The sequence below is a fragment of the Numenius arquata genome, chromosome 6 (assembly GCF_964106895.1).
Source record: "Numenius arquata chromosome 6, bNumArq3.hap1.1, whole genome shotgun sequence".
In the NCBI taxonomy this organism is placed as follows: Eukaryota; Metazoa; Chordata; class Aves; order Charadriiformes; family Scolopacidae; genus Numenius; species Numenius arquata.
In genome coordinates this window covers 47,476,382-47,495,163 of record NC_133581.1, presented here as the reverse complement: position 1 = coordinate 47,495,163, position 18,782 = coordinate 47,476,382, and the positions used below count along the sequence as shown (strand labels likewise).

General features: G+C 50.9%; 2 protein-coding genes across 2 annotated transcripts; both read left to right on the top strand.

Annotated features, from left to right (window-relative positions):
- Positions 1–2,615: 2,615 nt before the first annotated feature.
- LOC141465887 (uncharacterized) lies at positions 2,616–8,140 on the top strand. The gene is made up of 9 exons (XM_074149573.1): positions 2,616–2,746; positions 2,939–3,674; positions 4,029–4,189; positions 4,611–4,754; positions 4,967–5,157; positions 5,773–6,037; positions 6,410–6,753; positions 6,941–6,987; positions 7,968–8,140. Exons 4-9 carry the CDS (start codon positions 4,620–4,622, stop codon positions 8,138–8,140), a joined length of 1,155 nt encoding a protein of 384 aa, XP_074005674.1. The 5' UTR covers positions 2,616–2,746; positions 2,939–3,674; positions 4,029–4,189; positions 4,611–4,619.
- A 4,003-nt stretch (positions 8,141–12,143) lies between these two features.
- On the top strand, positions 12,144–17,702 carry LOC141465886 (uncharacterized). The gene is made up of 9 exons (XM_074149572.1): positions 12,144–12,274; positions 12,467–13,202; positions 13,556–13,716; positions 14,138–14,281; positions 14,494–14,684; positions 15,300–15,564; positions 15,937–16,280; positions 16,472–16,518; positions 17,530–17,702. Exons 4-9 carry the CDS (start codon positions 14,147–14,149, stop codon positions 17,700–17,702), a joined length of 1,155 nt encoding a protein of 384 aa, XP_074005673.1. The 5' UTR covers positions 12,144–12,274; positions 12,467–13,202; positions 13,556–13,716; positions 14,138–14,146.
- The last annotated feature ends 1,080 nt before the right edge of the window (positions 17,703–18,782 follow it).

Below are 18,782 nucleotides of genomic sequence, written 5' to 3'. Positions count from 1 at the left end.
TGGCGCGGCTGCGCGCGCGGAATAGGCGCGCGGGAAGCTCTCCAGAGGAGCTCAGCCGGTGAGAGGGGCCTCAGCCGCGGCCTGTGCCCGGCAGAAAGCTGCGTGCTCTGCGCTGGCCGGAGCGGGGGTAAGCACACGGAGAGAGCTCCCCGGGGAAACGTGCGGCCACCCGGGTCTCCGGCTGCAGGGAGTGGCACAGCCCCTGAGGGATGGCAGGAGGGGTGACAGCTGTGTGAGGAGTGAGCAGGTGGGTCATCTACTCGGCCTGTTGGCAGAGCTGAAAGAGGAAGCAGAAAGGCTACGGAGCGTCGGCAGGGAGCGTAAGAAAGAAAGAGACTGGTAGAGTCATACTCTGGTCTCTGTGAGAGAGAAACGGGAACAGTCACCAGAAAAACCCCAAGTTAAAGCCTGCCAGGCTGAGGGCAGTGGCCAAAAGGAGAGCTTTGAGTGGAGACAAGTCCCTGCGAGGGGCAGCAAGCGAACGCCCTCCTTGCCCGCCTCCCCTCAGCGGGTGCCTCTGTACGATAGGCATGAGGCTCTTGAGGAGGTAGGCCAGCTCACGGGTGATGGGGAAGAGGGTCTGGCTACACCCGAGGAGTTGCCAGGACCAGAAAGGGCTACCCTCATTTTAACACCCACCTCCGCGAGGAAGAAGCAGCGGGTTGTAGTTGTGGGTGACACAGAACAGACTGAAGTAGAGAAAAGCTAGCGTTTATGGATTCACAGGCCCCTTTTCCTTAAAGAAATAGTAAAAAGGGAGTCAAGAGCTGTGAGAGAGCCTTACTAGGTTCCCCTTTGCACCTGAGAGCGCATGTTGTTAAAGACGTCTGTTCTGGGGGGGGGAGATACTCTGCTCTTTAGCAGAATAATAAAACCTACCGGGAAGGATGATGTTTGCTTCTTTTCGTAATCACCAGGGGTTGGCTGGTTAGTTGGGTTTTTTAAACGTATCAGCCTTTTAAGCATCTACGCCCTTTAATTCGTTTTTTATTGATTTATCTATGTTGTAGATAGGCAAAATGAATCCCAAGTGCGATTTTAAGAGCGTCTGTTCGAGTCAGGCACCCGTTGAGGGTGATCTGCAGAGATTTCTTCGGCAAGGAGAATATCCTCCTTTTGCCTCTGCTCAGGTCTTTGAGAGCAAGTTTGTCGAGGTAAGAAGTCATTCCTTTTTGGTTTTTTTTGCTCCCTCAGCTCAACAGGTATTCATGCACATTCACAGTGGGATAATGGTTATGCCACAACGCAGTACCTAAGCCGTAGGGCCCCCAAGCCAGACGAGCATGAAATGTACTGGTAGCATATTCTCGGAGAGATCGTACGGCAAATGGGAGTGTTGATGGGGCTTTTTGTTGTTGTCGTCCAGGTTAATGAAAGAGGGGATCCAATTTCTGTCCATAACCGAGCCAGCTGCGTGACCATCGGCATCTGTGCTGTCGGTTCAGAAGTGCCCAGTGCAATGCTGGTAGCCCGCGAGGTGCCCGTGTGCCCACAGGAAACGACGGCAAACTTCCAGCGTCTCTCAGAGCAGCCATCTCAACAGCTAGAACTTAGCAGGTCAGTTAACTCTGAGAGGGGCTAACTATTTCTTTGGAGAGTAAGTACGAAATAGGAAATAGTCTTTCCCGTTTCCATATAGCGTTCTCCTCCTTTTGGGGGTCACTTTTAATATTAAGAGACCTCGTATTTGCACTGACTTTTTGTCCCAGCACTAGCACGGCAAAGGTAGGAGAATGCCTTCAGTGGAAGTACACCCCTTCAGGTCCCACTCCGGCCACGGCTTCGGGCCACCACCGCTGCGCACAGGCGTATAGATAGAGGATAACTAGGAATGCTTAATAACCCTTTTTCTAAACACCAGAGCAGAAGCAGGAAGCCGGTAAGAAGCTTGCGGGTGCAGGATTGTTGGGGAATAAGGCAGTGGAATAAAGGCACCGTAGAGAGGCCGACTTCCTCGGCCTCCGTTCTGTGCGCTGCTGCCCAGCGTTTCTTCCACAAGCGGCTAGAGGCGCTCGGAAGAAGAGTGTCCAGATCCGCTCGGCAGCTGCTTCCCAGTCCGGTTTCTCACGTGTACTCTTGCTCTGTCTGTAGGTCTGACAGACACAAGTTCTCCTGTGAGAGGAATCTCCCTCGCTTGTGCTCAATCGTGAGTTTCCCTTGGTTTTTTACAGGGTCCTCCCCTTGGAGTTTGTGGAGCTCTCTGTCCACAGCTGTGGACAGCTGTGTGAGGAGTGAGCAGGTTGGGTCATCTACTCGGCCTGTTGGCAGAGCTGAAAGAGGAAGCAGAAAGGCTACGGAGCGTCGGCAGGGAGCGTAAGAAAGAAAGAGACTGGTAGAGACATACTCTGGTCTCTGTGAGAGAGAAACGGGAACAGTCACCAGAAAAACCCCAGTTAAAGCCTGCCAGGCTGAGGGCAGTGGCCAAAAGGAGAGCTTTGAGTGGAGACAAGTCCCTGCGAGGGGCAGCAAGCGAACACACCTCCTCCCACCAAGGTCCCCTCTCACAAACAGGGAGTCCCACAGAAGAGAGGGGAGGGAAGAGCGAAGCCTCCCACAACTTCCCAAAACCAGCCTGGGAAGGAAACGCCCAGCAGCCAAGGAACGAACATCCAGGGGACACAAAGAAGGGGACAAGTCCGCGGGCAGACGAAAGGCCAAAGAAGGGGAAAAGTCCGCGGACGGACAAAATCCCAAAGAAGGGGAAAACTCTGCGGACGGACAGAAGGAAAGGGGAGAGAAAAACTAGGTAAGTCTGTTTGAAAAACAAATCGGATAGACTCTGTTTCCACTGCTGATTTGAAAAGGAAAATGTGTCCTTTTTTTTTTGTCTTTGGAGAATAGATTCCTGCAACCCCTTTTTAGCATTACTGTGAAAGGGAAGACGTTTTCCTGAGTTTGGTGGCATAATGGTTTTTTCCTGAACTTTTTTGGTTTTTAGAACAACTACGAGGAAAGAACAAGGTGAAGAATAACTGGACCTGTTTGGCTGATGGCAGCCATTGCAACTTCACTGCCAAATCAGACCAACACACAAAATTAGACTAGACGTACGTTGGTCCAAAGGGGGAATCGTCTCCTGGAATCAAACTCCTGGAACAGAGTCTCAGCATGGAATCCAGAGCTGCACCTTTTCTTGCCTGTGCCTGTCAGGGGGCCCTGTTACCGCCATCGTGCTCAGCCCATTTGCTTGGACTCGTGCAGGGCAGAAGGCCTAGGCCTTGGCTGTTGAAGGCGATGCCTCTGCCGAGGTCATCCCTGGCTCCCAGCTCATCATCCCTCGTGGAGCAGACGGAATGTTGCTGTTCCCTGGCAGCCTGCGCCGCGGGGACGCTACCTGTGCACAAATCTCACAAGTTGTCGTGCCCTTTGTGTGCTTGCCTCACAGGTGAATCCATGTTGCCTGTTTCCACCGTGCCCCGGTGCAGCCGAGCAACGGAATCGTTGCCAGGCGTGGTGAGAGCACAAAGCAGGTGACCATTGTGATGTCAGCAGTGATGAGGCTGAGTTCTGCCGGACCACCCTGCCCGCCTGCTATAAAACCGCTTGCTGCCTCACGTGTGTGTGTGTGTTCGCGAGCGGCTCCTCTTCGTGTTAGCGCTCCTTGGAGAGAACACGAGCAGGGAAACCCTATCGCCAAGACTGTGCCAGGAGAATTCCAGCGGGCTCCACACAAGGTACTAGCGCACTCGTGTCCCCCCTTTCCTTCGCCGTGCTCCTCTGTAGGAAATGGACTGACCGAAGGGAAGCAAGCTAGGAATGGGAAGTAGAAGTTTGCTGCATCGGTGGGTGCTTTGTTGTGGGTTTGTGGGGTTTTTTTTTTAATACACCCAGCAGCGGGGTATTTCTCTTCTTCTTAGAAGAAGAGACTTAGCAAGCAACTGTGAACAAATCATCTGACTTTGGTCCCTACTTGGGTTAACAGAAATGAGGTCTGTGTAGTGAAGACTTACGAAATGTAATTAATGAGCAGCCTTGATTTTTTTTCTTCCCATCGCTGAATGAATCAATCGTATGTTACTTCTCCTCAGCTTTGGTGTGAAAGTCAGCCTGCTCTCCTGCTGGAGACTTGTTACTTCGGAAGGTCTCCCAAGTGCTGTCCTCCTCTTGACTCCTGAGGCAAGAGAGACAAAGATAGAAGTCACCATCCAGCACTGAGGCCAGCCCAAGGGGTTCTGCTCTTACTTGCCCGGTAAGTATGTCACTAGGCTCGGGTGAAAAGTACACCAGTAAACCAATATTATCTTAGCGTTGGCAAAGATGTACAAGAGTCCTTATCAAGAAGAAGAACAGACTGAAGTAGAGAAAAGCTAGCGTTTATGGATTCACAGGCCCCTTTTCCTTAAAGAAATAGTAAAAAGGGAGTCAAGAGCCGTGAGAGAGCCTTACTAGGTTCCCCTTTGCACCTGAGAGCGCATGTTGTTAAAGACGTGTGTTTCGGGGGGGAGATGCTCTGCTCTTTAGCAGAATAATAAAACCTACCGGGAAGGATGATGTGATTACGAAAAGAAGCAAACCAGGGGTTGGCTGGTTAGTTGGGTTTTTTAAACGTATCAGCCTTTTAAGCATCTACGCCCTTTAATTCGTTTTTTATTGATTTATCTATGTTGTAGATAGGCAAAATGAATCCCAAGTGTGATTTTAAGAGCGTCTGTTCGAGTCAGGCACCCGTTGAGGGTGATCTGCAGAGATTTCTTCGGCAAGGAGAATATCCTCCTTTTGCCTCTGCTCAGGTCTTTGAGAGCAAGTTTGTCGAGGTAAGAAGTCATTCCTTTTTGGTTTTTTTTGCTCCCTCAGCTCAACAGGTATTCATGCACATTCACAGTGGGATAATGGTTATGCCACAACGCAGTACCTAAGCCGTAGGGCCCCCAAGCCAGACGAGCATGAAATGTACTGGTAGCATATTCTCGGAGAGATCGTACGGCAAATGGGAGTGTTGATGGGGCTTTTTGTTGTTGTCGTCCAGGTTAATGAAAGAGGAGATCCAATTTCTGTCCATAACCGAGCCAGCTGCGTGACCATCGGCATCTGTGCTGTCGGTTCAGAAGTGCCCAGTGCAATGCTGGTAGCCCGCGAGGTGCCCGTGTGCCCACAGGAAACGACGGCAAACTTCCAGCGTCTCTCAGAGCAGCCATCTCAACAGCTAGAACTTAGCAGGTCAGTTAACTCTGAGAGGGGCTAACTATTTCTTTGGAGAGTAAGTACGAAATAGGAAATAGTCTTTCCCGTTTCCATATAGCGTTCTCCTCCTTTTGGGGGTCACTTTTAATATTAAGAGACCTCGTATTTGCACTGACTTTTTGTCCCAGCACTAGCACGGCAAAGGTAGGAGAATGCCTTCAGTGGAAGTACACCCCTTCAGGCCCCACTCCGGCCACGGCTTCGGGCCACCACCGCTGCGCACAGGCGTATAGATAGAGGATAACTAGGAATGCTTAATAACCCTTTTTCTAAACACCAGAGCAGAAGCAGGAAGCCGGTAAGAAGCTTGCGGGTGCAGGATTGTTGGGGAATAAGGCAGTGGAATAAAGGCCACCGTAAAGAGGCCGACTTCCTCGGCCTCCGTTCTGTGCGCTGCTGCCCAGCGTTTCTTCCACAAGCGGCTAGAGGCGCTCGGAAGAAGAGTGTCCAGATCCGCTCGGCAGCTGCTTCCCAGTCCGGTTTCTCACGTGTACTCTTGCTCTGTCTGTAGGTCTGACAGACACAAGTTCTCCTGTGAGAGGAATCTCCCTCGCTTGTGCTCAATCGTGAGTTTCTCTTGGTTTTTTACAGGGTCCTCCCCTTGGAGTTTGTGGAGCTCTCCGTCCACAGCACAGAGAAGCACCACCTCCAGTTAAAATTAGCAAGTGGCCGTTGCTATTACCTGGAGCTCTGTGCCCCACCGGAACGGCAAGACCACCAGTTCCTTCAGTGGCAGCAGCTCATCTCTCTCCTGGAAGACCCGGAGAAGACCAGCAATACTGGAGGCGCTGTGAAATACAGGGATTCCGGCGTGGATCGCAAGAGAGCTCCCAGCCCAAACGCCCCACCTGAAAAAGTGAGTCTTTAGCAAACGGATATGAAAAGTTGAAGCTGACCAGTCCAAAAGGATCACTTGTCCCAATGTCCTTTACTGTCTCTCAAGTCAAAGCTTTGGGACCTGTGATCCCTGGAGGGACTGCCTAGTCTGCTCTAGCCAAAGCTCTAGGCCAACAGTCGCCAACAGGTTGATAATGCAGGAGCAACAGTGGTCTCCTAGCTAAATAGCTGACGTTTCTTGTGGGTGATCTGTGACGACACTTGATAGGCAACGTTCAGTGTATCGGGCGCTGCTACATAGGAAATGATCGACATTTCCAGTTGTGCTGATCAGCCCTGTGCAGAGCTCTTTTTAATGGCCGTTGCTCACCTTTCTTCTCTTTCCTTCAAGGGCAACAACCCAGAAGATGCGCCAAACCCCAAACAAGAGGAAGAATGTACAAAACACACCTCCTCCCACCAAGGTCCCCTCTCACAAACAGGGAGTCCCACAGAAGAGAGGGGAAGGAAGAGCGAAGACTCCCACAACTTCCCAAAACCAGCCAGGGAAGTTAACACCAAGCAGCCAAAGAAAGAACGTCCAGGGGACACAAAGAAGGGGAAAAGTCCGAGGACAGCCAAAAGTCCAAGGAAGGACAAAAGTCCAAAGAAAGAGAAAAATCCGAGGACGGACAAAAGTCCCAACAAGGAAAAAAGTCCGAGGACAGAAAAAAGGAAAGGGGAGAGCAAGACTAGGTAAGTCTGTTTGGAAAACAAATCGGATAGATTCAGTTTCCACTGCTGATTTGAGAAGGAAAATGTGTCCTTTTTTGGTCTTTGGAAAATAGATTCCTGCAACCCCTTTTCAGCATTACTGTGAAAGGGAAGACGTTTTCCTGACTTTGGTGGCATAATGGTTTTTTCCTGAACTTTGTTTTTTTAGGACAACTACGATGAAACAAAAAAGTGAAGAAAAACCACAGAGTTCAGGTATGAGGGTTTTTCTCATAGTGACCGGCTTCCCCATCGCTAGTCCTGCTTCAGTAACTGATGGCAGAAGCTGAAACCCAATGCCCGGGGAGTTCTTTAGAACAGATGTTCCTATGCCCACGTTGCTGATAGATCAGCACTTGTATGGCCAGGTTACGAGCGTGTATCCTGTGCCCGTTCCCTGCTGTGATCACGTCCCAGCTTCCAGGGTTCGGTGTCAGCTTCCTTCTGGAAAAGGTATTGATGTTGGACCTGTTTGGCTGACGGCAGCCATTGCAACTTCACTGCCAAAGCAGACCAACAAACAAAATGAGACTAGACACTCGTTAGTCCAAAGGGGGAATCGTCGAAGGCAGGGCTGGGAGCTCTCCTACTGCAGAACGAAATGACACTGGTCGGAATTCAGCAAGAGACAATTTTTGGTCTCTGCTCGGAAGATACCGACCGGCTGCCTGGTAAGAAACAACTCTGGTTGTAGCCAGGCTGTCTGTCTGAAAGGCTTTTTGCCCCTTGCTCTGTGGGCGCTTTGGTACGTGAATCCTTTTTGATATGCCCTTGGTACGTTCTTTTTCACTCTCTTCCTCTCCTAACAGCCATTCCTTTAGAAATGGGGGGGATGGGCAGAGAGCGGTGGGCTGTGAGGAGATGTGAATTAGTATGTGCTCAAGAGCTCTCAGGTGTTCTGCAGGGACTAAAGATGATTTCTGCTGTGAGTCTGAGTAGGTGAGACAGCTTGGAAGAGGGACCGGAGGAGAAGAGCGTGGGAGAGACTGGGGAAAGGCCAGTTGGGACTACAGAGCGCAAAGTCTGGTGAATTCCCCACCAAGGCAAATCGGTTCCCTCTGGTCGCTGTTTCTTCCTTTGTGGTTCTTGGTGTCTGTTTGTCTTCTGTGTCCCCTTCTCTCTCTGATGCCTTGTGCTTCTTTTCATTCCCTGCTTTCCCGCGCTCTTTGCCTCATGCTCATCACGGTCCTTTTCAGGAGATGGCAAGAGCGGCAGTAGGCTGCTTCGGATACTGTCCCCGGTGATTCGTCGGTGGGAAGGAAGGAAAGAAAAGAAAGCCAAGGATCCCGGTCCTCAGGTGCAGGCGGACAAGGAGAAGACGGACACGCGGCAGAAGAGGCTACCCCGCTGGCTTAAGTTCTGTTCGTAGCCTCCTCCTCTTGTAAAATGAATTAAATTCTACTGAAAGACAAAGCGTATTCCTCTGTGTTCGCTCACAACTGGCAACAACGACTAAATGTTGATCCTGGGCAGCCGAATCTACATTTTTCTTGGGTGACTGAGGCAACGCAACTCTTCAGGGAGAGGGCTGGTAGTTTGCAGCAGAAGGCAAAGAAATACGCTGGAAATGAAGGCTATAATGCCCAGGTGTGGCTTACGCTTTTCTAGGGGGTGGGTCAGGAAAGCTGCTGGTGCAAGCAGCTTGGAGAACGTTGCAGGGGAACAAGGGGTAGAGAGCGGTGTAATGGAGCGGGCACAGAATCGTACTAGCACAGGTTTTATTTCTGCCAGTGAACTTCTAGGTGAATGTGGGCAAATCCTTTTTCCTTTTCGTTCCTCAGCCACTTCATTGGTAGAAGGAGGGCAGCCAGCCCTCTCTTGACATTTGCCTTGCCCTGTCCTCATGAGGCCCTCTATCTGAGGGTTTGGCATTGTTGTGTTACTGTTGTTACTATGTAGACACTGTGAGCCTTGCTGTCCTCTTGGGATAGGGAGCGGTATTTTTGACAGGACACCCTTGTTGCACAAGGATGAGACTCCGTCGTCCCTGAGAAGATGTTTGTCCAGCGTATTTTCCGCTCCAGGGACAGTGAGTACTTGAATGATACACGCTTTATGACGTGCTGTTGTCCAGAGGTAGTCTCCTTCCTGAAGCTAAAGTCAGCTGGCGTTCCCATGAAAGGGATGAATTTTAGCAGAACGGGCGAGACAGGGAAGGGCATTTATGCATGTTGTCAAAGAAAGCAGAGACGTTTCCAGTAAAGGCCGACAGGGTGGCCAAGGTATTGATTTAAAAAAAAAAAAAAAAAAAAAAAAAAAAAAAAAGGATTTGCAGTGGGGGAACGGTTGCGGGAGCTGATGATGGTTAAAGCAGCAAGCTGTTGAACAGAGACGAGGTACAGTTTCCCGTAGCAGTGTTTGGGTAGTATGTTGCCATGAAGTGCCTTAACCTCATGATGAAGAGCATGATCGCTAATAACTGTCGCTCCTGAAGGGGTTGGGCGCCCTTCTCGGCTCAGAGTGAAGAAATCCACAGGGTTGTTTCTCCCCTGTTTTCTTCTATGGAACTTTTGGTGGCTTTTGTTCAAACTGGACTTCTGCTTCGGCTACTGAACGGCGAAAAAAGGGTTTTTCCCCGACTTTTCTGAGGCGGGGGAAGGCCCGGGCGGGGCGGGGACCGTGAGGGAGCCGGCAGCTGACGCGAGGGCGGCTGAGGGGGCGGGGCCGCCAGCAGCCCCACCCCGCCCCTTTAACGGGCGGCCCCAGGGAGCGCGAGCGAGCGAGCGGGACGGGCGAAGGGGGCGTGGCGCGGCTGCGCGCGCGGAATAGGCGCGCGGGAAGGGCGCGCGGGAAGCTCTCCAGAGGAGCTCAGCCGGTGAGAGGGGCCTCAGCCGCGGCCTGTGCCCGGCAGAAAGCTGCGTGCTCTGCGCTGGCCGGAGCGGGGGTAAGCACACGGAGAGAGCTCCCCGGGGAAACGTGCGGCCACCCGGGTCTCCGGCTGCAGGGAGTGGCACAGCCCCTGAGGGATGGCAGGAGGGGTGACAGCTGTGTGAGGAGTGAGCAGGTGGGTCATCTACTCGGCCTGTTGGCAGAGCTGAAAGAGGAAGCAGAAAGGCTACGGAGCGTCGGCAGGGAGCGTAAGAAAGAAAGAGACTGGTAGAGTCATACTCTGGTCTCTGTGAGAGAGAAACGGGAACAGTCACCAGAAAAACCCCAAGTTAAAGCCTGCCAGGCTGAGGGCAGTGGCCAAAAGGAGAGCTTTGAGTGGAGACAAGTCCCTGCGAGGGGCAGCAAGCGAACGCCCTCCTTGCCCGCCTCCCCTCAGCGGGTGCCTCTGTACGATAGGCATGAGGCTCTTGAGGAGGTAGGCCAGCTCACGGGTGATGGGGAAGAGGGTCTGGCTACACCCGAGGAGTTGCCAGGACCAGAAAGGGCTACCCTCATTTTAACACCCACCTCCGCGAGGAAGAAGCAGCGGGTTGTAGTTGTGGGTGACACAGAACAGACTGAAGTAGAGAAAAGCTAGCGTTTATGGATTCACAGGCCCCTTTTCCTTAAAGAAATAGTAAAAAGGGAGTCAAGAGCTGTGAGAGAGCCTTACTAGGTTCCCCTTTGCACCTGAGAGCGCATGTTGTTAAAGACGTCTGTTCTGGGGGGGGGAGATACTCTGCTCTTTAGCAGAATAATAAAACCTACCGGGAAGGATGATGTTTGCTTCTTTTCGTAATCACCAGGGGTTGGCTGGTTAGTTGGGTTTTTTAAACGTATCAGCCTTTTAAGCATCTACGCCCTTTAATTCGTTTTTTATTGATTTATCTATGTTGTAGATAGGCAAAATGAATCCCAAGTGCGATTTTAAGAGCGTCTGTTCGAGTCAGGCACCCGTTGAGGGTGATCTGCAGAGATTTCTTCGGCAAGGAGAATATCCTCCTTTTGCCTCTGCTCAGGTCTTTGAGAGCAAGTTTGTCGAGGTAAGAAGTCATTCCTTTTTGGTTTTTTTTGCTCCCTCAGCTCAACAGGTATTCATGCACATTCACAGTGGGATAATGGTTATGCCACAACGCAGTACCTAAGCCGTAGGGCCCCCAAGCCAGACGAGCATGAAATGTACTGGTAGCATATTCTCGGAGAGATCGTACGGCAAATGGGAGTGTTGACGGGGCTTTTTGTTGTTGTCGTCCAGGTTAATGAAAGAGGGGATCCAATTTCTGTCCATAACCGAGCCAGCTGCGTGACCATCGGCATCTGTGCTGTCGGTTCAGAAGTGCCCAGTGCAATGCTGGTAGCCCGCGAGGTGCCCGTGTGCCCACAGGAAACGACGGCAAACTTCCAGCGTCTCTCAGAGCAGCCATCTCAACAGCTAGAACTTAGCAGGTCAGTTAACTCTGAGAGGGGCTAACTATTTCTTTGGAGAGTAAGTACGAAATAGGAAATAGTCTTTCCCGTTTCCATATAGCGTTCTCCTCCTTTTGGGGGTCACTTTTAATATTAAGAGACCTCGTATTTGCACTGACTTTTTGTCCCAGCACTAGCACGGCAAAGGTAGGAGAATGCCTTCAGTGGAAGTACACCCCTTCAGGTCCCACTCCGGCCACGGCTTCGGGCCACCACCGCTGCGCACAGGCGTATAGATAGAGGATAACTAGGAATGCTTAATAACCCTTTTTCTAAACACCAGAGCAGAAGCAGGAAGCCGGTAAGAAGCTTGCGGGTGCAGGATTGTTGGGGAATAAGGCAGTGGAATAAAGGCACCGTAGAGAGGCCGACTTCCTCGGCCTCCGTTCTGTGCGCTGCTGCCCAGCGTTTCTTCCACAAGCGGCTAGAGGCGCTCGGAAGAAGAGTGTCCAGATCCGCTCGGCAGCTGCTTCCCAGTCCGGTTTCTCACGTGTACTCTTGCTCTGTCTGTAGGTCTGACAGACACAAGTTCTCCTGTGAGAGGAATCTCCCTCGCTTGTGCTCAATCGTGAGTTTCCCTTGGTTTTTTACAGGGTCCTCCCCTTGGAGTTTGTGGAGCTCTCTGTCCACAGCTGTGGACAGCTGTGTGAGGAGTGAGCAGGTTGGGTCATCTACTCGGCCTGTTGGCAGAGCTGAAAGAGGAAGCAGAAAGGCTACGGAGCGTCGGCAGGGAGCGTAAGAAAGAAAGAGACTGGTAGAGACATACTCTGGTCTCTGTGAGAGAGAAACGGGAACAGTCACCAGAAAAACCCCAGTTAAAGCCTGCCAGGCTGAGGGCAGTGGCCAAAAGGAGAGCTTTGAGTGGAGACAAGTCCCTGCGAGGGGCAGCAAGCGAACACACCTCCTCCCACCAAGGTCCCCTCTCACAAACAGGGAGTCCCACAGAAGAGAGGGGAGGGAAGAGCGAAGCCTCCCACAACTTCCCAAAACCAGCCTGGGAAGGAAACGCCCAGCAGCCAAGGAACGAACATCCAGGGGACACAAAGAAGGGGACAAGTCCGCGGGCAGACGAAAGGCCAAAGAAGGGGAAAAGTCCGCGGACGGACAAAATCCCAAAGAAGGGGAAAACTCTGCGGACGGACAGAAGGAAAGGGGAGAGAAAAACTAGGTAAGTCTGTTTGAAAAACAAATCGGATAGACTCTGTTTCCACTGCTGATTTGAAAAGGAAAATGTGTCCTTTTTTTTTTGTCTTTGGAGAATAGATTCCTGCAACCCCTTTTTAGCATTACTGTGAAAGGGAAGACGTTTTCCTGAGTTTGGTGGCATAATGGTTTTTTCCTGAACTTTTTTGGTTTTTAGAACAACTACGAGGAAAGAACAAGGTGAAGAATAACTGGACCTGTTTGGCTGATGGCAGCCATTGCAACTTCACTGCCAAATCAGACCAACACACAAAATTAGACTAGACGTACGTTGGTCCAAAGGGGGAATCGTCTCCTGGAATCAAACTCCTGGAACAGAGTCTCAGCATGGAATCCAGAGCTGCACCTTTTCTTGCCTGTGCCTGTCAGGGGGCCCTGTTACCGCCATCGTGCTCAGCCCATTTGCTTGGACTCGTGCAGGGCAGAAGGCCTAGGCCTTGGCTGTTGAAGGCGATGCCTCTGCCGAGGTCATCCCTGGCTCCCAGCTCATCATCCCTCGTGGAGCAGACGGAATGTTGCTGTTCCCTGGCAGCCTGCGCCGCGGGGACGCTACCTGTGCACAAATCTCACAAGTTGTCGTGCCCTTTGTGTGCTTGCCTCACAGGTGAATCCATGTTGCCTGTTTCCACCGTGCCCCGGTGCAGCCGAGCAACGGAATCGTTGCCAGGCGTGGTGAGAGCACAAAGCAGGTGACCATTGTGATGTCAGCAGTGATGAGGCTGAGTTCTGCCGGACCACCCTGCCCGCCTGCTATAAAACCGCTTGCTGCCTCACGTGTGTGTGTGTGTTCGCGAGCGGCTCCTCTTCGTGTTAGCGCTCCTTGGAGAGAACACGAGCAGGGAAACCCTATCGCCAAGACTGTGCCAGGAGAATTCCAGCGGGCTCCACACAAGGTACTAGCGCACTCGTGTCCCCCCTTTCCTTCGCCGTGCTCCTCTGTAGGAAATGGACTGACCGAAGGGAAGCAAGCTAGGAATGGGAAGTAGAAGTTTGCTGCATCGGTGGGTGCTTTGTTGTGGGTTTGTGGGGTTTTTTTTTTAATACACCCAGCAGCGGGGTATTTCTCTTCTTCTTAGAAGAAGAGACTTAGCAAGCAACTGTGAACAAATCATCTGACTTTGGTCCCTACTTGGGTTAACAGAAATGAGGTCTGTGTAGTGAAGACTTACGAAATGTAATTAATGAGCAGCCTTGATTTTTTTCTTCCCATCGCTGAATGAATCAATCGTATGTTACTTCTCCTCAGCTTTGGTGTGAAAGTCAGCCTGCTCTCCTGCTGGAGACTTGTTACTTCGGAAGGTCTCCCAAGTGCTGTCCTCCTCTTGACTCCTGAGGCAAGAGAGACAAAGATAGAAGTCACCATCCAGCACTGAGGCCAGCCCAAGGGGTTCTGCTCTTACTTGCCCGGTAAGTATGTCACTAGGCTCGGGTGAAAAGTACACCAGTAAACCAATATTATCTTAGCGTTGGCAAAGATGTACAAGAGTCCTTATCAAGAAGAAGAACAGACTGAAGTAGAGAAAAGCTAGCGTTTATGGATTCACAGGCCCCTTTTCCTTAAAGAAATAGTAAAAAGGGAGTCAAGAGCCGTGAGAGAGCCTTACTAGGTTCCCCTTTGCACCTGAGAGCGCATGTTGTTAAAGACGTGTGTTTCGGGGGGGAGATGCTCTGCTCTTTAGCAGAATAATAAAACCTACCGGGAAGGATGATGTGATTACGAAAAGAAGCAAACCAGGGGTTGGCTGGTTAGTTGGGTTTTTTAAACGTATCAGCCTTTTAAGCATCTACGCCCTTTAATTCGTTTTTTATTGATTTATCTATGTTGTAGATAGGCAAAATGAATCCCAAGTGTGATTTTAAGAGCGTCTGTTCGAGTCAGGCACCCGTTGAGGGTGATCTGCAGAGATTTCTTCGGCAAGGAGAATATCCTCCTTTTGCCTCTGCTCAGGTCTTTGAGAGCAAGTTTGTCGAGGTAAGAAGTCATTCCTTTTTGGTTTTTTTTGCTCCCTCAGCTCAACAGGTATTCATGCACATTCACAGTGGGATAATGGTTATGCCACAACGCAGTACCTAAGCCGTAGGGCCCCCAAGCCAGACGAGCATGAAATGTACTGGTAGCATATTCTCGGAGAGATCGTACGGCAAATGGGAGTGTTGATGGGGCTTTTTGTTGTTGTCGTCCAGGTTAATGAAAGAGGAGATCCAATTTCTGTCCATAACCGAGCCAGCTGCGTGACCATCGGCATCTGTGCTGTCGGTTCAGAAGTGCCCAGTGCAATGCTGGTAGCCCGCGAGGTGCCCGTGTGCCCACAGGAAACGACGGCAAACTTCCAGCGTCTCTCAGAGCAGCCATCTCAACAGCTAGAACTTAGCAGGTCAGTTAACTCTGAGAGGGGCTAACTATTTCTTTGGAGAGTAAGTACGAAATAGGAAATAGTCTTTCCCGTTTCCATATAGCGTTCTCCTCCTTTTGGGGGTCACTTTTAATATTAAGAGACCTCGTATTTGCACTGACTTTTTGTCCCAGCACTAGCACGGCAAAGGTAGGAGAATGCCTTCAGTGGAAGTACACCCCTTCAGGTCCCACTCCGGCCACGGCTTCGGGCCACCACCGCTGCGCACAGGCGTATAGATAGAGGATAACTAGGAATGCTTAATAACCCTTTTTCTAAACACCAGAGCAGAAGCAGGAAGCCGGTAAGAAGCTTGCGGGTGCAGGATTGTTGGGGAATAAGGCAGTGGAATAAAGGCCACCGTAAAGAGGCCGACTTCCTCGGCCTCCGTTCTGTGCGCTGCTGCCCAGCGTTTCTTCCACAAGCGGCTAGAGGCGCTCGGAAGAAGAGTGTCCAGATCCGCTCGGCAGCTGCTTCCCAGTCCGGTTTCTCACGTGTACTCTTGCTCTGTCTGTAGGTCTGACAGACACAAGTTCTCCTGTGAGAGGAATCTCCCTCGCTTGTGCTCAATCGTGAGTTTCTCTTGGTTTTTTACAGGGTCCTCCCCTTGGAGTTTGTGGAGCTCTCCGTCCACAGCACAGAGAAGCACCACCTCCAGTTAAAATTAGCAAGTGGCCGTTGCTATTACCTGGAGCTCTGTGCCCCACCGGAACGGCAAGACCACCAGTTCCTTCAGTGGCAGCAGCTCATCTCTCTCCTGGAAGACCCGGAGAAGACCAGCAATACTGGAGGCGCTGTGAAATACAGGGATTCCGGCGTGGATCGCAAGAGAGCTCCCAGCCCAAACGCCCCACCTGAAAAAGTGAGTCTTTAGCAAACGGATATGAAAAGTTGAAGCTGACCAGTCCAAAAGGATCACTTGTCCCAATGTCCTTTACTGTCTCCCAAGTCAAAGCTTTGGGACCTGTGATCCCTGGAGGGACTGCCTAGTCTGCTCTAGCCAAAGCTCTAGGCCAACAGTCACCAACAGGTTGATAATGCAGGAGCAACAGTGGTCTCCTAGCTAAATAGCTGACGTTTCTTGTGGGTGATCTGTGACGACACTTGATAGGCAACGTTCAGTGTATCGGGCGCTGCTACATAGGAAATGATCGACATTTCCAGTTGTGCTGATCAGCCCTGTGCAGAGCTCTTTTTAATGGCCGTTGCTCACCTTTCTTCTCTTTCCTTCAAGGGCAACAACCCAGAAGATGCGCCAAACCCCAAACAAGAGGAAGAATGTACAAAACACACCTCCTCCCACCAAGGTCCCCTCTCACAAACAGGGAGTCCCACAGAAGAGAGGGGAAGGAAGAGCGAAGACTCCCACAACTTCCCAAAACCAGCCAGGGAAGTTAACACCAAGCAGCCAAAGAAAGAACGTCCAGGGGACACAAAGAAGGGGAAAAGTCCGAGGACAGCCAAAAGTCCAAGGAAGGACAAAAGTCCAAAGAAAGAGAAAAATCCGAGGACGGACAAAAGTCCCAACAAGGAAAAAAGTCCGAGGACAGAAAAAAGGAAAGGGGAGAGCAAGACTAGGTAAGTCTGTTTGGAAAACAAATCGGATAGACTCGGTTTCCACTGCTGATTTGAGAAGGAAAATGTGTCCTTTTTTTTGTCCTTGGATAATAGATTCCTGCAACCCCTTTTCAGCATTACTGTGAAAGGGAAGACGTTTTCCTGACTTTGGTGGCATAATGGTTTTTTCCTGAACTTTTTTGTTTTTTTAGGACAACTACGATGAAGCAAAAAAGTGAAGAAAAACCGCAGAGTTCAGGTATGAGGGTTTTTCTCATAGTGACCGGCTTCCCCATCGCTAGTCCTGCTTCAGTAACTGATGGCAGAAGCTGAAACCCAATGCCCGGGGAGTTCTTTAGAACAGATGTTCCTATGCCCACGTTGCTGATAGATCAGCACTTGTATGGCCAGGTTACGAGCGTGTATCCTGTGCCCGTTCCCTGCTGTGATCACGTCCCAGCTTCCAGGGTTCGGTGTCAGCTTCCTTCTGGAAAAGGTATTGATGTTGGACCTGTTTGGCTGATGGCAGCCCTTGCAAAATCAGACCAACAATCAGACCAATTTGGCAACTTCACTGCCAAAGCAGACCAACAAACAAAATGAGACTAGACACTCGTTAGTCCAAAGGGGGAATCGTCGAAGGCAGGGCTGGGAGCTCTCCTACTGCAGAACGAAATGACACTGGTCGGAATTCAGCAAGAGACAATTTTTGGTCTCTGCTCGGAAGATACCGACCGGCTGCCTGGTAAGAAACAACTCTGGTTGTAGCCAGGCTGTCTGTCTGAAAGGCTTTTTGCCCCTTGCTCTGTGGGCGCTTTGGTACGTGAATCCTTTTTGATATGCCCTTGGTACGTTCTTTTTCACTCTCTTCCTCTCCTAACAGCCATTCCTTTAGAAATGGGGGGGATGGGCAGAGAGCGGTGGGCTGTGAGGAGATGTGAATTAGTATGTGCTCAAGAGCTCTCAGGTGTTCTGCAGGGACTAAAGATGATTTCTGCTGTGAGTCTGAGTAGGTGAGACAGCTTGGAAGAGGGACCGGAGGAGAAGAGCGTGGGAGAGACTGGGGAAAGGCCAGTTGGGACTACAGAGCGCAAAGTCTGGTGAATTCCCCACCAAGGCAAATCGGTTCCCTCTGGTCGCTGTTTCTTCCTTTGTGGTTCTTGGTGTCTGTTTGTCTTCTGTGTCCCCTTCTCTCTCTGATGCCTTGTGCTTCTTTTCATTCCCTGCTTTCCCGCGCTCTTTGCCTCATGCTCATCACGGTCCTTTTCAGGAGATGGCAAGAGCGGCAGTAGGCTGCTTCGGATACTGTCCCCGGTGATTCGTCGGTGGGAAGGAAGGAAAGAAAAGAAAGCCAAGGATCCCGGTCCTCAGGTGCAGGCGGACAAGGAGAAGACGGACACGCGGCAGAAGAGGCTACCCCGCTGGCTTAAGTTCTGTTCGTAGCCTCCTCCTCTTGTAAAATGAATTAAATTCTACTGAAAGACAAAGCGTATTCCTCTGTGTTCGCTCACAACTGGCAACAACGACTAAATGTTGATCCTGGGCAGCCGAATCTACATTTTTCTTGGGTGACTGAGGCAACGCAACTCTTCAGGGAGAGGGCTGGTAGTTTGCAGCAGAAGGCAAAGAAATACGCTGGAAATGAAGGCTATAATGCCCAGGTGTGGCTTACGCTTTTCTAGGGGGTGGGTCAGGAAAGCTGCTGGTGCAAGCAGCTTGGAGAACGTTGCAGGGGAACAAGGGGTAGAGAGCGGTGTAATGGAGCGGGCACAGAATCGTACTAGCACAGGTTTTATTTCTGCCAGTGAACTTCTAGGTGAATGTGGGCAAATCCTTTTTCCTTTTCGTTCCTCAGCCACTTCATTGGTAGAAGGAGGGCAGCCAGCCCTCTCTTGACATTTGCCTTGCCCTGTCCTCATGAGGCCCTCTATCTGAGGGTTTGGCATTGTTGTGTTACTGTTGTTACTATGTAGACACTGTGAGCCTTGCTGTCCTCTTGGGATAGGGAGCGGTATTTTTGACAGGACACCCTTGTTGCACAAGGATGAGACTCCGTCGTCCCTGAGAAGATGTTTGTCCAGCGTATTTTCCGCTCCAGGGACAGTGAGTACTTGAATGATACACGCTTTATGACGTGCTGTTGTCCAGAGGTAGTCTCCTTCCTGAAGCTAAAGTCAGCTGGCGTTCCCATGAAAGGGATGAATTTTAGCAGAACGGGCGAGACAGGGAAGGGCATTTATGCATGTTGTCAAAGAAAGCAGAGACGTTTCCAGTAAAGGCCGACAGGGTGGCCAAGGTATTGATTTAAAAAAAAAAAAAAAAAAAAAAAAAAAAAAAAAAGGATTTGCAGTGGGGGAACGGTTGCGGGAGCTGATGATGGTTAAAGCAGCAAGCTGTTGAACAGAGACGAGGTACAGTTTCCCGTAGCAGTGTTTGGGTAGTATGTTGCCATGAAGTGCCTTAACCTCATGATGAAGAGCATGATCGCTAATAACTGTCGCTCCTGAAGGGGTTGGGCGCCCT

Excerpts from the sequence above, each read along its gene's own strand:
- LOC141465887 (XM_074149573.1), top strand. The coding sequence starts at position 4,620 with ATGAATCCCAAGTGTGATTTTAAGAGCGTCTGTTCGAGTCAGGCACCC. Across the intron at positions 4,755-4,966 it reads TTGAGAGCAAGTTTGTCGAG|GTTAATGAAAGAGGAGATCC; the intron begins GTAAGAAGTCAT and ends GTTGTCGTCCAG. Across the intron at positions 6,754-6,940 it reads AAAGGGGAGAGCAAGACTAG|GACAACTACGATGAAACAAA; the intron begins GTAAGTCTGTTT and ends TTGTTTTTTTAG.
- LOC141465886 (XM_074149572.1), top strand. The coding sequence starts at position 14,147 with ATGAATCCCAAGTGTGATTTTAAGAGCGTCTGTTCGAGTCAGGCACCC. Across the intron at positions 14,685-15,299 it reads CAACAGCTAGAACTTAGCAG|GGTCCTCCCCTTGGAGTTTG; the intron begins GTCAGTTAACTC and ends GGTTTTTTACAG. Across the intron at positions 15,565-15,936 it reads CAAACGCCCCACCTGAAAAA|GGCAACAACCCAGAAGATGC; the intron begins GTGAGTCTTTAG and ends CTTTCCTTCAAG.